The sequence below is a fragment of the Mytilus trossulus genome, chromosome 7 (genome assembly GCF_036588685.1).
Source record: "Mytilus trossulus isolate FHL-02 chromosome 7, PNRI_Mtr1.1.1.hap1, whole genome shotgun sequence".
Classification (NCBI taxonomy): domain Eukaryota; kingdom Metazoa; phylum Mollusca; class Bivalvia; order Mytilida; family Mytilidae; genus Mytilus; species Mytilus trossulus.
The window spans coordinates 30165299-30183504 of NC_086379.1; the positions used below are offsets into that span (position 1 = coordinate 30165299).

General features: G+C 32.5%; 1 protein-coding gene across 1 annotated transcript; it reads right to left on the reverse strand.

The window, feature by feature from the left end:
• Nucleotides 1-7686: 7686 nt before the first annotated feature.
• On the reverse strand, nucleotides 7687-12133 carry LOC134726956 (uncharacterized). The gene is made up of 3 exons (XM_063591353.1): nucleotides 11233-12133; nucleotides 9856-10035; nucleotides 7687-8817 (listed from the first exon to the last, which is right to left on the reverse strand). Exons 1-3 carry the CDS (start codon nucleotides 12023-12025, stop codon nucleotides 8180-8182), a joined length of 1611 nt encoding a protein of 536 aa, XP_063447423.1. The 5' UTR covers nucleotides 12026-12133; the 3' UTR covers nucleotides 7687-8179.
• Nucleotides 12134-18206: the final 6073 nt, after the last annotated feature.

An 18206-nucleotide genomic window follows, 5' to 3' on the forward strand; every position in this document is an offset into this window, starting at 1 on the left:
TCTCGAACTTAGAAAAAAATAAAATGTCTCTGATACAAGTATTGTTATTTATAAAATGACTTGACAATACAAGTTGATACATTGTAACAGGTTAAACGGATGTTTGCTTCTCATGTTTTTGACTTTTTTTCGAAAATACTTGGCATCCTCCTATTCCATACATGTACATGTAGTGCCATTACAGAGTTTGACTGCTAACCCGTTCTTTATTTTCATAATATCATTACACATACTTTAAAAAGACATTTTTGAAAATCTTATAAAATTCTTGTTCATGTCAGTTTTTCAAAGGCAAAATGTGCCTTTGTTGAACGAAAAAAAAACCATCTCAGGAGAATCCCTGCCAAATTTTTAGACTATTATATCGAAAAGACAAAGAAGCGGACCAATCTTTTTCTGCTTTTTAAATTCCGATATTTATATACAATCAATGTATAACTGTTTTAGTCTTTTGAAGAACTTATTATTTTGAAATAGATTATCTTATAGCCATAAACCCTTCCCTAGACCTATTCTTACATGTATTTAAAGATAAATACAGGAATTGTCCTTTTCTGATACAGAAACCATACACAAGTTAATGCAACATAATCCTATTGACCCTGGTTTTCTGTTTCGTTTTTATGCTGGTTATATCTTGCTTTTCTTTGTTATGTAAACACCAAGGTGACATTGTTAAAGATTTTTATAGACTTTTAGGTATGAATATTTAGTTTTCTCTAATGTTGTGAATATTGTTCTATTTGCTACTATGTTTACTCATTATAACAAATGCAGGTCGATATCTAATATGTCAGAAAGGAAGATTTAAGATCTATATATGTTGTTTCATCTTTAATTCATGAAGTAAAATCATGAATCATAAACCTCTGTGACTTTGCTGTACATCTCACTGTCAAATTTTATCTTTATAAGTTTGATTAATGAGGGTAAAATATGTATGCTACCGTTTGTTTTATATTTTGAGGACGTGGATGAATGTCTCTAGATTTGAATGTATTTAGAACACACGGTAAATTGATTTGCTTTTTAATTTTTGGTGTTAATACGCCACTATTAATCAACAAGTTTGGGCTATTTCGTGGCGGCCAGGTTTAATAAGTGGAGAAAGACGGAGTGCCCGGAGAAAACCACCAAAAAGACCTTCGATAGGAAAACTGACAATCCTAGTCAATTAAGATTGGAGTCGAATGCATCCGCATAAGCGGGATTAGAACTCATAACTTCAGTGTTTACTAGCTATTGATTAAAGTAGTTATAATTACTTAGACCACTCGGCCACCGAGGCCCCTTCTCGATAAATTGAAGAAGAAAACATATTCTAAAATTGTAGTTATATCATATCATTGAAGATACTATAAGAAGAATAACATTTCATGTTTATATCTGTTTTGGAATTGAAGATTTTATTTAATAACTTTCTCGAAATGCCCTCTGAGCAGCGGATATATATTTATCTTACCTCCTATACATTTCTAGGAATATGATTGGCTAAAAGCGACCTCGTGGAGACCGTGTATATTCAATATTATGTTAGAAGGGAGGCGGGGCTTATTTCAATACACGGTTAGTTGTGGATGTATGACTTGGGCACTGTTTGATTATTTAAAACTATTAAAGTTCTGTTTAATATTGTTGATATCAAGGTTGTTGATAATAAATATTTATCGTTTACATTAGTTGTTTAGTGCAGACCAATTGAAAAAGGTTCTTAAAATTGAACACTTGAACACTTTAATACCAAAATAAGGAGATGTATTATGATAGCAAATAAGAAAACTTTAGTCTAAATTTAACAAATAAAGATAGTCGGTAAGATAAATTCGTTACATTGTGTGCTAGTGACCTAAGATGATATATACAGGGTCATTTATGTTATTCAAGTATTATAAATGAAGCTTATTTGTACTGATGATTAGCTTTAAATCTTCAGTTTACTTTTGTTGCTTGTATTGTTTTCTGTCATCTTTCGAGTACTTATTTTATATAACTAAAACATGGTTATATTCCCCTTATTCACTAACCCGAATAATCCAGTCGTTATATTCCGACTCATCATCGATCGAGAGGACACTAACCGATAGAGGGCGCTGAATCTTCGAGTTACTTATTCACTGGCATTACACTGATAACCGTAACTGGAGTTACGACTATCCAAATATGGCGACGGCAAATACAGGTTAAATCTTTAAAGTATTTTTTCTCAAATGTGGCATGTTTTTGTCAATAGTAACTTAGCTGCAAGGTTTTTCTATACCATTAAAGTATATTTGAATCGTAACGGTGCACTGGAATTGTCTAAGCGCTTTGAAAATTGCAGTTGAAAAAATCGGGATGAGAATCGTTACTCGGAAAAAGATAATCGTAATTATGGTATTAAAAATGAGAAGATACTCGTAACTGGATAGTGTTTTATTGATATTAACACTTAACGCGTTTATCTGTTAGCATATTTTTAAATTATGATGATGAATTTATCACGAAAATGTTCCAACATCTTATTTTTTTATATATATATTATTAATAGTTCTAATGAAAACAGCTACATAGTAGTATATCATAGAATTGGAAGGGTGAACAAGCTTCGAGAAATTTGGAAATGGGGAAAACACGAACTATGTTAAAATACAAAAAAAAAACTCCAAGAACTAGGAATGTCACAAAATTTGGGACTGAGCGAAGAGGCATTTTATAGGAAGATATGAAATATGACAATAATTGTCGGGCGAAACGCATGTGTCACCTACATCAGATCTGTGATTAAGACAGTTAGAAAAACATTGATTTATCCTGAATAAAAACATAGTACATATAGTAAATAAGGTTTTGATTCATCTATTGCCAGTGGCTATTTGTGCTATTTCTTCTCCCGGGAAGCCACTACTTATTCAATGCTATGCCATAATGAAGTAGGAAAAACGTTAAGTATTCGCCAGACACATGTATATATTAAGGTTATTCATAGTGTTGTCAGTTATAAATCGAGATATATAAGTCAAATTTTCCTAGATACCCAATAAAACCTGACGTGTCAGTGTCTTAATCAATTTTTATTTTGTGTTAATGTCAACGTTAAACTGGATATTTGCATTTTAACACACAAAATACCATTGAAATGATAAAAGACACATTTTATTATTTTTCGGTTACTATTATCCGATAAAGAAACAACGATTATCAAACAAGAAAAATGCCATAGAGTTACGATTATCATCCTGAATTTTTCAACGGCAATTTTCAAAAGCGCGTAGACGATTCCAGTGCACAATTACGATTCAAATATGATGTAATGGTTTAGAAAAACCTTGCAGCTGAGTAACTATTGACAAAAACATGCTTTATTTGAGAAAAAGGACTGTAAAGATTTTACCTACATGTAAATCTGCCGTCGCTATATTAGGATAGTCGTAATTCCAGTTACAGTTATCATTATAATACCAGTGCTTATTGTCAAAAGATGTGAACACAAATAATACACGATAGTCTTATAGTATTGATTTTAGGTACTGACGTTGTTTATCATCTTGATAACGTGTTAAAACATTCTTTTATTTTTCTTTGAAAATTATCACTTTTTCTGCTTAGCCTTTTTTTGGCAGTATTTATTTGTCGTGCCTCGGTACATACGTGCTGGGGTGTGAATCCCATGTTGTAGTGCTGTGGGTAATTTTGTACCCTTGTTCTCCGTTTTTACTTATGTGTTTGTCTATATGCCTTTTTGTTTGTCATTGTTGACATATTTGTTTGTGTTTGTATTGATTAAGAATCTAAGATGATAACAAAATATTGACACCAGTGTCTGAATATAGCGTTGATATACTACCTCAGTAGCAATATACCAAGTTCTTCTTCATATGTGATATGCATTTCCCCAACTTATTCTGTTTTCAGGAGCTTGCAGCTCCTACTCAGACTTTGTAAAACGTCACCAGTGGGTGTCAAAAGTTGATGCACTAGCGGTATGTCAAAGAACCGGTACGTCTCATCATTTTTTCTTCGGACGATACATAGGCTTTGTTGATCTTTGTTGATAAATATTCCGTAACAACTTCAAAAATACTACACGATGGTCTTGAAGTATAGATTGTGGGTACTGACGTTGTTTTTGTCTTTATAAATATTACTTTTATTGTTTAGTCTGTTTTAGCTTGTATCCATTTGACGTGACTCCCGTCATTGTGTTGATGTGTTTGATAATTTGTCTATCATGGTAATTTTTGTATTATTGTCTTTCATTTTTGCTCATGTGCTTTGTCTCTATACCTTTTTGTTGTTCTTTTATACATATGACTTGGCTCTGTACTTATACATCCCGTCGTTGTGTTGTTGTACCATTGTATAGTTGTTGTATAGTTTAAAGTACAATATCTTAAATTTTTGCTAAATGAATGAGCACTGTCTATATGTCTTTTTTGACGTTTTTGTTTTTTTATAAGTATGACATGGCTCTGTATTATACATCCTGTCATTGTGTTATTATGCTATAGTAATTTTTTGTATTCTTATCTTTAATTTTGCTTATTTGCTTTGTCGATAGGCTTTTTTGTGCTTTTTGTTACATGTTTTTTTTTGTGATTAAGATTATGACATGCTGTTGACTACTGTACCCTAATTTTTGGCATTTTCATGCTATTATGTCTGTTTATTTTGTTCACATATCGTTGTCAATATAATGGTATTGTATTCAACTGTCATACATTTTCTACATAAGAAATTGCATGTACCTAATAAGGAATATGACAGTTGTTATCCATTCGTTTGGTGTGTTTGAGCTTTATTGACAAGATAATTTTCCTTAATATTCTGATCGCTTCTTCTTAAAGATTGTAGTATGTACATGTAATTTTATTAGCACTTAAGTATGTTGATCGGGGTTCTGAAGGGCATGTCACATATAGTATTGCTGGAATAAAAGTATCACATTCATTAGATTGTTTACTTGTTGAATAATGATTGGTTTTAGTGTTTTAATGCAACTTTTAACCACCGCTTTTGGGCTATATCGTGGCACATATTTACACAGAACATCAATGTTATATTCAATTTACACGTTAACAGATTCTACTAAAGCAAACCCTATCTGCACTTGACATGACGTGACTGTAAATGCAGGTGTTTTATCAAATGTGAAATACCGAATATGACTTATCGCCGAATTTGTAACTAGATGACTTATACCTTGGGTGTTACATTTTCAGCAAAATCCGCTTACCCGTTTGTAGCACCTGCACTCGTGCTAATCCGAGTTATGGATGTGATTCGTGTTGCTCAGTCGTTGGTTTCCTATGTCGTGTTTCATGTACTAGGGTTTGATATATGGTCATTTTTCATTATTAGCCATACATAAAATTACAAAAATACTTAACTCCGAAGAAAATTCAATCGGAAAGTCCCTTATCACATTGCAAAATCAAATGACAAAACACATCAAACGAATGGACAACAACTGTCATATTCCTGGCTTGGTGCATGCATTTTCAAATTTACAAGATGGTGGATTGAACCTGGTTTTATAGCGCTGACAGTCTCATCAAATTCAGTTATATTTACAACGATGCGTGAATAAAAGAGACTTAATAAATAAAATAGTCAAAATATGGTTACAGCAGTCATCACTGTGTTACAATCTTAAAACAAACAATTTTACTCAAAAGCACAAAATCATCTATCAAATTAAAAATACATAAGCATCTATCTAATTAAAAACACATCCATTGCTTCATGTGTCTGACGTCAGAAAAATGAAATGTCACATATGAAGAAATTTTGTCGTTCAATGTTTATTCAAAACAATTTTAAAATTTCACATGGGGAATGTTGGTAATTAAGGTTAAAAAATCAAAAGTATGTTAGAATTAATTTTAGAAATAGGCCAAGATTCAAAATTGTCCAGAAGTGCTTTAGAATGTTAAAGAATCCACAAATGGTGAATTCCACTACGCGACCAAAATAATTTTGTCGTTTGTCGTTCAAAGTATTTACTAATTTTTGATAGAACTATAACATAATCACATATAAAGAACAATAGCATAATGACGGGATCTTATAAAGTACATAGTCACGTTGTAAGCACCAAAGAAGCACAAACAGACGCATATGCAAAACACACCAGCAAAAATGAAAGATAATACAAACACATTGACGGGATATGTATAAGTATCGACCAACGTCAAATGGATACCACAGAAAACACTTTTAAATTTCATTTCTATTCGTATTCGATTAATTGATTGCAATAAATGGAGTAATTAAATGATATGAGCAAATAAGCCCTAATACGGATAAATCAGCATGTGCAATACAGAAAACGTTTCACTGTCGATATAAATCAAGATTTAATATTGCTCTTCGAACAGGGCCAATACGGAAAATAACAGGGCCAATACAAAACAAAGCCGGAAAAAAGCCGTATTGGCAATAGGGCTAATACAGGACGTTCACTTCTGGTCTTCAATTTTCTTACGCCAGTACTTAACTTTGGAAATATCTTTATGCATGTTTTGTAACGTCTCAACGTTTTGAAACGGAAAAAACAGGGACAATACAGAAAAAAGCGGAAAAAGCCGTATTGGCCCATGGGCTAATTCGGGTCGTTCACTTCCGATTTTTAATTTTCTTATAATCATTTAATAAAAGTGTTATGCACTAGATTCTTTGTGAGCTGTATAACCCCTCGTCCCTACGGGTCTCGATGTCAATACAGCTAACATTGAATATATACCAGTGCCAATACAGAACGAGCCAGTTAATAACACTATAATACATGTAAATGTTTTTAATTGCGATAAATAATAATGATTGCAATATCATTACAGACCAGACATGTCGTATGAAATTTTCTAGTATTTTGATGACAGAGTCAGACTATGTCTTATAGATTGAAAGAAAGACAACCCAAAATAAATCAAGAATGTTACACGTTTCTCATCCATTAAGTGCAATAAAAATCTACCAATTCATACAGATGAAAATATCTGATATGAAAAGGCGTTGTTTTTTGGTATGCAAGGACGATGTTTTGTCAACAAAGATAGCAACATTTAATTAAGAAGTACATGTATATATTGACAGATTCCCTTTTTGAACCGAAATTACTTACAAAAAACAATAAATAGAAATTCTGTATTCTTTTCAAAGATACTTTGATTTTACTGATACATGAATAGGGATATGTGAGCCAAGGCTCCGTGTTGAAGGCCGTACTTTAACCTATAATGGTTTAATTTTTAAATTGTTATTTGGATGGAGAGTTGTCTCATTGGCACTCACACCACATCTTCCTATATCTATATATGATAATATTATTTTACAGATGTAATGTCATTTTTGGAGAAAGTCATTTACATATCATAAATGAAATATGATGGAAAAATAATTCGATTTATTGGGTGTTGATGTTTTACCCCACGTGTAACTGTTGTTGTTTTTTTTAAGGTATTTTTTTTATTGGGAAAGGAACCAAAAGTACGCTCAAAATCAACTTCCTCCAGCAGGAAAAATGGAAATTTCTTATAATTGATTTAAAATAAAACAGTAGCTACAACGTATGTGATCTAAATGCAATGAAACTAAAATCTCGATCTTTCGTAGATTGCGTTGAATTACACGAGTAATACGAACATTGCACCGTTTAAAGAATTGTAAGTTGATTTCCAACAGCTTACACAAATTATTTTGATAAATCTATAAATGTTCAATTATAATAGTTATCAAAGGTACCAGGATTATAATTTAGTACGCCAGACGCGCGTTTCGTACACAAGACTCATCAGTGACGCTCAACCAATATTATTATTTTGATTTGTGTGCTCATACAAATAAATTATCCGAAGTTTAAAAAAAATGCAAACAAGTAAATTGAAATCAAAGATAAAATTGTGTGTTAGAATTCAAAAGTGTGCACTTAGTACCAGAAAATGTCAAGGTCAATCGTCCTCCGACGACCCGGTGACCGGATATAAATATATTGTCTAAAGAATTGTTGTCTTTATTTTTATTGTGTCTTTCAATTGCTCCCAAAACATGTCTGTACGTGGGGCTTTTGAAGTAGGTTGTCAATATACTAGTACTTTAAAATAAACTGTTTCGGTATTTTCTGCTTTTATTCATACATTAAATAAATCATTATAAAAAAAAACAAATTTTATTCTTCTTAATGCATATATCTTCATGACAGAACTTATGTAAAATCTTTACTGTCTAAAATTTGAATTTGAACATCAAGTAAATTACTATGATAAACTCCAAATACAGGACAAAGTTCATTTGCAGAGACAACATTTATGAAAGAAATGTTTAAATAAGGAGCACTCAAATCTTTTAACTGAAACGTATTATTTTGTCTGTCTAAAACCATGTCATAAGTACCATTTTTGTGCAATCCGACACTATTACGACTAAAAATGATATTGTCTTGCAAGTTTTCCAAATGTTTTGAACGTAAGCAGACGTTATCGTTATTTTCTCCACATCTGGCAAGAGCAAAAGACCAACCTTTTGTTTGCACATTTCCAACGAACACATCCTTGTCTATTTCACCCCGATCTGCAACTCCAACCTCTAATATCAAATTAGTGAATGATAAAAAGTTATTAATTGTATATTTATAAGCAACTTTGAACCAAACTTTCTTCTTTCCTCCGAAACAGCGATTTGCGATTACACCACTGTACAATTGCAAGGACTTATCTCCTCCAGAGGACCGTTTTGGTGTTTGTGAAGAATATCTATTGCTCAGTATACTGTTATCGGTTGACAAAAAACCCTGAGAATTTAGTGTAGCTGGGTCAAAACGCATGTCAATAGCTGGTGCTGGTGCTAAAATATATAAATCATGTGTAGCGAGTTATAGAAGCCGCCATCTTTGATTATTAAACAAGAGTCATCGGAAGACTTTATTGGACGCCAATTTTTAATCATGTGTATCAGCTCTAATTAAGTTGTTCATTTTGGAATACAGTTTACATAAAATTATTATTAAAGCAATATACAGATCTTTAATCTTACTCATATTTAAAGAATTACGTGAGTTATTTGCATATTTTAAATTTTAGATGACCTTCTAATATAACTTATTACAGATCTACAACTGACATAAAAATGAAGAGAACACGTCTTCGAATTTATTCTCAGCTCAAGTTAACTTGTATGTGGAATGTTTTCATTAAGCCAGACAATACAGATTGAAAATTAAACAAACACACAAAAGGAGTAGGTTCCATAAGGAACTTAATGGTCCCCAGTGGCGGATCCAGATATTTTTATAAGACTGACTGCCGCTCCTGTCATGCTTTAGCGATTCCTATATATAATCTACTAAATTTTTCACACAAAAGAGGAAAAGGGGGGGGGGGGGGGGGGGGGGGGCGGGTTGCGGGAACCACGTACTTGCGTTCGATTCATGTCGTCACAAATAGAACTTTGATTTTGCAAGGAAATTCATCGAGAACGGGTCAATTGACCTATTGACTTTTCGATAAAGTAGCAGATAGCACATGCGTCGCCAATAATTTCTTAAATCATTGAATATTGATTTTGTCGGGCCTAGTCTAAGACTTTAGTTAGACTAAAACAAGGAAGATTTTGTAAAAATTTTGCAAAAAATCTCTATTTTTGACCTTCTCTAGTATTTGGGACGAAAAACATTAACGCTTTAAAATTAGACTTTGACAAAATAGTTCTAGTTAACTTTCTCTCATGTCTTATTTCGTCAACTTGTAACTTTTTTTTCTTTGAATATTGAACTTGAATAATCGAGGCCAAATCAGGCCCTTACCGAACGTACTCCGTTGCTTATTGGTATTTTAGCGCTTACTTAATTTTCCTAATATTTGTTTTCTTAAATTTTTATTTTACCTTGACATCCAGTGACACCAAAATTGCAACTTTTCGTTTGATTTTCATTTCTAGGTAAACATCCTTCTGTTTCACCTCTGTGTTGCCGGTTCCTATGTTGTGTGCCATTTCCGCATAAAACACTACAATCCGACCATTCTGTCCATGGCACCCATACACATGATGAATTATTTCCTGTCCCTACAATATATGTAGACATAACATATATGGAGGAGGAATGTAGTTAATATGAGTAACGTTAAAACAAAGTTGATATTAAGATACAATAACTATAACATGTTGAATTTACTTTTCCATATTATAATAAGCGAACAAGCTGACATATCACACAGTTTTCTTTAATTACAATGAGTTTGAATATCCCATTGGTATTGTTTGCCACCACTGGGTACATACGATAATGTATCAATAACCCAACAATGGAAAACTTTGATACAGACACAGACAAATTAACATATTATTGCTTAAATGAAGCAAAAGTGTTGCAAATGTCAAGGTTGTAGACATCATGATTCTATAGAAGTAATAATTAAGATACACAAAGACTATACAATAGATATCTTCCCTTATAGCACTTTAATTCGAAATCCCCTTTCATCTACGCGTTCTTATATATGTATGTGGCTAGCTACCCTAAGTTTGTCATCGAAATATAAGCATTGAATTTTTTTGACTACTCGAACACACATATGTCTTGTTATAAAACAAATCAAAGATACAGTTCCCAAAGTTTACAGTCACTTTTATGCTGAAATTGAAGCTCTTGTTGTCTACACAAGCCAAAAGGGAAAGTAAATGTTAATTTTTCTAACAAACATACAAGAGTTATGCCGCTTTTTTGCAGTTCTGTCAATTTGAAAAAAAATATATGTTTTAATAAAAAAAACATTTTTATTTCGAATGATACATTTAATTACTGTAGGTGCCTTTTTCGGGTGATGCTTCACATCGAGTTTTTACCGGGAATAGTTTCTATTTAAAGAATTGATTACTATATTTATATATACAATTTAATACAATGTGGCTTTTATACATTCAAGTGTTGTATTCCTGTTGCACCGTAGGTTATGCGCTCAACGTACTTTCCGGTAATGTTTCAGGAAGTCCGATATTTTTCTAACAAATATGACAAAAGTTGTAAAGGAGCATGTTTAACACCGTTGTCGGCAAAAAAAATTCATCTGTATATTGGTAAGCAGAAACGTTTACTGTTTCGTGAAAATGAAAACAATAACAAGAAAAAAATCCAGCTTATAGCATTCCTACTTCATACCATTTTAAAATATTCATGCACACCAATTTCCAAATGTTTCACAATTATTCTGAAGGATTACTGAAAGAACCAGAAGTTTAATGATTTATTTTTTTATACTTTACCATTGCCTGGCAATATACTGTTCCCATTATTGTCATTTTGGATTTTCTTCCTGAGTACAGCGAAGGCTATAATGGCAAATATAGCACCACCAAATATCATACCGAGCAGAAAAGATGCAATTTGCTTGCAAGTCTGATGTTTCGCAGTTTTATCACTCTTGTCCTTTTTATTTTGCGTTTTACTTGGAAATGAAGCATATGCATAACTTTGTTCTTGTTCGAGATCAATGTTTTTCATGTCATATAAAGGACTACAATAAGAATGCTCAGACTTTTGTGAGGCATGGATAGTTCCAATTGCGTTTATTTTTAAAATAGGTTCGTCTTGTCTTCTTTCCTTACTTTCAACGCTTTGTGTTTGGGTATTGTCTCCAATTTGTGATTTTTTCAAGATATCATATGACTTGTCTTGTTCGCGTGCACTATTTAACGTTTCATAACCTGGAATCCTTTCAACTTTTATGTCATTTTGTCCTATTTTACCACAAGCTTTGCTCATGAAACTTTGTTGTGTGAAATACTCTCCTTTCTCTTTATTTTGCAATGTATCATATACGTTTTGGCATTGACTAGGTTTACTATGTAGTCTTTCATACGGAACGCTTTCGTCGGTTTCTTTTTTATTGTGGTTCATTATCTTGCTGCATTCGCTCTTTTCCTTCGAGTTTTCTACAATCTGTGCATTTTGTAAAGTATCATAATTGCGGTTATAGTCCGATTTACTTTCCTTTTTCAATCTCTCATACATCTGAATACTATTTGATGGATTTATAGGTGAGCCCAAAGCAGCCATTTTATACTACGGACCGTTTTTGTTTTCAGATAAATTTTACAGTTTGTATTAAATATACATATGTAGTACGTCTTTTTAATGCACGTTTATTACATGTATATATACATGTATATATTTATACTCAGGTTCTTTAACCACAAAGGATATTCATTTCTGTTTCGTGTATGGTTGTTTACGGATACATCTTTTAATAAAAGAAATAACGATTGTTTGATTTTGCGTACATATTTAAACTGGGTTAATCTCATTTGTCAATTCGTTTGACGGTTTTTTTTACACGGATATAACTTATATGATCAATAAATGAGCTGTCGTGAACTTTGTAGTGTACTCTAAGGCTATACGACAATTTTCCATCCATTGAAAAAAATCAACTTTGTTTCAAGCTTTAGAATCTATCTGAGAGAAGAACCAAAGAAAAATAACATCTCCTAAGGTAGGACAGAGTACTACCTACCAATGTTAGCCAATTTGATATCAACTTTCTATCTGTAAGCTGTCAGTAAGTTTTATTTCAGTTAGTTTTCCTTTTTGCCCTGTAGAGATGATGTTTTTACGATTTTACCTTCATTGGTACAACTTAAGTTGCATAAGGGCACAGAAATATGAATTACACATAGCATTTGTCAAAGTATAGTTTTCTTGTTTATGACTGTTTCTCTTATACAAAACAAATTGGATAACTGTATGTGGTGTGTGAAAGGATTATAAGGTTCCCCTGTCTATCTGAAAGGATTAACCTGAGTATATCCACATTTACATTGGTTACTGTAATGTTAATTTTATGTCAAACGTTTTCATTATGACTTTCAACATAAATCAATTATGATCAGAGAGTCAAGCATTTCAGCGTGTGTACTCTTGTCAAAATTCTCAGCATAATTATACATGTTATCAAAATTCATTTTAGAACTCTTTTCTAAAGATTTCATAATATTGTATTGGACAAAAGACCATAGACAGGTAAGGACAATTTACACGATATACACCTATGGTTTGTCTAGCTACATGTTGAACGCATGCAGTTTTAATCCAAAATGGAAACACAAAGTAGCCCTCGAATTACTTGTCTAATTTTTAAATATCTTTTTAAATAAAGAAAAAATGCAGTGACAAATATGGAACCATTAGAAGGACTGGTTTATGTATAACTAATATAATGAGGGAAACCCCAGAACATTTTCGAATTAAAAAAAAATATAAATAAAGATACAAGCAAACGAAATCATTGTTTTGATATTGAGAGTTAAGGTCTACTTTATGCTCGTTAGAAGTTCTATCTTTTTTTTGAATTCACATTTCTGAGTATTCTAAAAATCTAACAGATATGGATTAATTTGTATCACCAATTGGATATTATTTAGATTCTATGTTTTCATATGCACTAAGTCTATTTTTGGTCAAATTTGGCCGCTCTCTCTAACACATCGTATTTGTTATTACTAGATAATAACATAAGATGTATTCTTTAATCAACTTTATTACACAATAAAATTTATCATTCATAATGACACGAGGTCCCAAAATAAAGTGAACAAGTAAATTAAAATCGTGTTTTCATGATCCTAGCTAAAAATGTAATTATACGTATTGAATGATTCTTTTTGTAACTTCTCAGGGTTGTAAACGCGTTGACCGTGCGCACATTTTTAAAATGAAGCGCGGAAACAAAATGTACTTCGGTCAACATTTTTACACCCCAAAAAAAATTACAAAAAAAAGCATTCAATTCTCAAATGACACATACTTTCACAAACATATGTTTAGTCAGAGGATATACCTTCATAAATGTTTCTTAGATACAATTCAAATGAAAACTTCAAAAGGGTAAACCATAGATTTGTTACCACATGAGTTGGTATCGCTGATGAAAGAGGCAAGTTTCTTAGGAGTACCATCCGTAAAGACATTTTAATTTCAAAGAAATATCCTCAATAACAAGTATTGATTTACCAAGAGAGAAAAAAACAAAAAAACGTAAAAACAAAGCCTGATCAACAAGAAAATCAAAAAAGCCCTAAACATGAATTTTAAATTGACAGTTTAAGAACAACTGTCTAAATTATGTTTTTATACGTCTTCGCTAGCCAAGGATTACGATCCACTCCCGCTCTCTTCACCCTTGGCGTATTGAGATAAAATTTCGGAGACACAGGGTTAGGATTCTTATTGGTTGCAGTCGAAACTCGCTGCATCCAATCAAAAATCGCCTTTAACATGATCACGTGTAAATGTAAAATGGGTTTGTTAACAATAGCCACGTGTTTATTGTGCAACAAATCTTTACATACCTAAACATGCGACTATATTTAGTGACAACTTGAATGTTTTTAATCAACTTATAGAAGTCGATGTGTATGTTTAATGCACATATGTATGAATGTTGACGTATATTTTCGTTTCTGGCTTTACCAAGTGTGTAGAATCTAGACACTACCATGTTTTTACCTCCAAGTTAAAGAGTTCAAGTGCTTCCATCGGCCAAGAAAAATGTATTCGGAATGTACGTGACTTATATCTTCCGGCAGATAGCGCAACATTGTTTTCACAAATGTTGGCTCAATCCGCCAATGGTGAAGAGAGCGGGAGTGAGTCGTAACCCTTGGCTATAGCGAAGATGGTTTTTATATTGATTTCTAGTACTGTTTTCTCATACCTTGTACACTTTTTTATTTCATTTATCAAAAATATATGTAAAAATCATAAACCTATTACAGTTTTCCAACTGATAAAAGTTCTGTGTTATTTTTGTAAAACAGTTCTTGAGATAGATGGTTCTCCTTTTGATGCGACTGATTTTGACCAAGAATTTCTTTTTAATATTTGTTTTATGTATATGAACCTATGTTGTTTTAGATTTCCACGTATTTCATCAGTATACTCTTACGAGAATACTTCCTTTATCATGTTAATTATACCCCACGCAACGAAGTTGCGGAGGGTATAATCTTTTTGATCCGTCTGTCTGTCCGTCTGTCAGTCCGTCCGTCAGTCCTGTTTCTTGTCATCGCAACTCCTCTCAAACCACACAACAGAATTTCACGAAACCTTTTAAATAATAAGGACATACTATCTAGATGTGCATATTGACAGGAACTTACGATTCAAATAAGTTTCTAGGAGTTACGCCCCTTTGAACCTATTTACTCTAATGTACTACCGCAACAGTTTGTCAACGCAACTCCTCTGAAACCAAACAACAGAATTTCATGAAACCTTTTAAGGTAATAAGGACATACTATGTAGATATGCATATCGACAGGTAATTACGATTATTATTTTTTCTAGGAGTTACGCCCCTTTGAACTTTTTTGCTTTAAGGTACTACTTCAACAGTTTGTCATCTCAACTCCTCTGAAAGCAAACAACAGAATTTCATGAAATTTTGTAGATAATAAGGACATACTATGTAGATGTGCATATTATTAGGACATTATTATTCAATATTTTTCTTATCCATTTTTTTTTCTTACACTTTTTTAATTTCTCCAATGACAATGTGGGGACGTGGGGTATGTATTCGTGCTCACTAAGGTTCTTTAATATTGAATAGTACGGAATATTCTTTCATGTGTCTGTATTATGTACTGTAAATTCAGAAATGATTGCATGTATTTATTATTGCGAATTTTTAAGAATTAACAAAAATGCGAGTTGAATTATTGCCATTTTAGGAAAAGGCAGATATCAGAATACGAGTTTTTATATTTGCAATACTCAAGGAGTCGCGTTATTTGCATTTATAAACAAACTCGTAATAATTTTTGAATTTACAGTAATCTATTTTAAAATGTAGTATCCTATTATAACAGATGAGACAACTTGAGTTATGCCGCCTTAAACTGTATTAATTTACATCAATTTTACATCAGATGTGTCAAGTGTCATTGTCAATACACATTGTGACGTTTAAAAAAATCATCATAGATACTAGGCTTATTATTTTGGACGCATGGCGTTAAGCATAAAATAATGACTCATTATTGGAATTTGAATAAACAAAGTTTCTAAGTCAATTAAAGAGCATTTAGGACATGAAGGGCGATGCACGTATTGCATATTAGAATTACTCCCATATTCGTCGTAATACATTTACAACATAATTTTGATGAAAAAGTAGTTGGGAAGTTCCAAGTATAAAGTTTGAATCAGTAATTAACTTAACCATTTTTTTCTATTTCCAGGAATTAATTACTTTAGCTTTATTTGGCATGACTTTCGGAAATTGGGTCCTGAACGCACTTCAATATTTTGTTTTTTTTAAACTATGTTGATTTGGGCATCACTGTGAAGTATTTTATAGACGAAAAACGCTTCTACTGTATACGCAATCTGATTAAAATAAAGATTCCGTGTCCGAGCTGTGGGAGAGGCCTCGGTAGCCGAGTGGTCTAAGTAGTTACTACTGACACTAGCCAGTAAACACTGATGTTGTGAGTTCGAATCCTGCTCGTGCGAATGCACTCAACTCTTATCTTAATTGACTAAAATTGTCAGTTTTTCTCCGGCCAATAAAAACTATTCGCCACGAAATATTCTAAAAGCGGTGCTCAAAAGTGGCGTTAAAACACAGCAAATCAAAAAATAATTCAAGTTGTGCCTTTAAGGATCTGAAGCTCCGTTCTACTCTCTGTTTTTAAAGACCTTTCGGGATATTTTAGTGTTATGGGATACAAACACACCTACAAAAATTTGAAGGCTGAATTATCAATGGCTGATGTTATAACTACCTGAACAGATAGTGAAACAGTGTGTTGTGAGATCCGCGTAAGCGTAACATAGACACAGGATATTTATTTAAATCAGGTTGGTGTATACGATTTTAAACCTGGTATCTATGGTTTGTTAATTTAGATACCCCAGCGGATTTTTTCCTCCTTTTGTCTTTCATTTATTATGATAAATACTTCATAAAGGAGCTTCTCAGAAAAGTGAAATGAAGAGCTTAACAGTATATAACGTCATGTGCAACGCTTCTAATCAATCGTTGAAAAGGAAATACCAGTTGCTTCGATATTTTTGATTCCGGTTTCCCATCATGATATCATGGATATATGGTTGCTGCTTACAAAGTAGAGCACATTATTAGTCAAAAGGATAATATTTGAATTCATTCATCTCTTGAATGTTGCACCGACGCCACCACGATTGTTCAGTCGTTATACAATGTATGTGTCACAGATGACACGGATATGTTCCCATGTCGTAACCACTATCTTGTACTCTTTCCATCGATAAATACATCATTGAATGAAACGTACGATATTTCCAAATTTATATTTACTATTAATAACATGACATGTGCCCTAGAAAAAAAACCCAGGAACTTTTTCTCATTGGAGCTCCATTAGTCACCTTATACATGTTATATAGTGTTTCATAACTTGTTTTTTTCCCTTTTTATATTCGTATAACATGTATTTAAGGTTTTCATGTTTGAATGGTTCAACACTAGTCCAGTAATGTTTGGGGCCCATTATAGCTAGCTAAACGGTGTGAGCCAATGTCACGTGTTGGAGGTCGTACTTTGACCTATAATGTTTACAAATTTTGAGTTTGATGGAGGGTTTTCATATCAGAACTCATATTGCATCTTCTCATATCCGTTATTATTTGTACTTAAAAATAATGTTTTTTAAAACTATACTATCAATATACAAACTACAATGTCTCCCTGAATACTATGATATACTATATCTCAAATACCATCAGCATTTTTAGATTTCAAATCCTTTTTTTCTAGGAAGTGACCAATAGGTATGCTCTGTCATTTGATGTAGTTATTGCAATGCTCTTGCAAACATCTAAAGAATTGTCAAAGAATTCTACAATCTAGCTGCGAACATACTTTTCCTGCAATCTTACTGCAAACATATTTTGTTTCTGCAAACTAGCCGCAGTTAAGCTAGCTGCAAACATCTGCAAACATATTTCTAAAGGTTCCTGCAAATCTTGTTTGCAGCGCTACAGATTTGCAGCAAACATTTTAGTTCTGTAAAGGTTAAACAACCATGTTCACACCGCCGTCGGTCAAACAAACAATTTTAAAGGTATATTTATAGCCAAAACTTATTCTGTTTCATGAAAATTAAAAACAAAAACAAAAACAAGGAACAAAACAAACTTATAGCATACTAACTACATACCATTTTCAATATTCACAAAAATTTCGAAATAATTC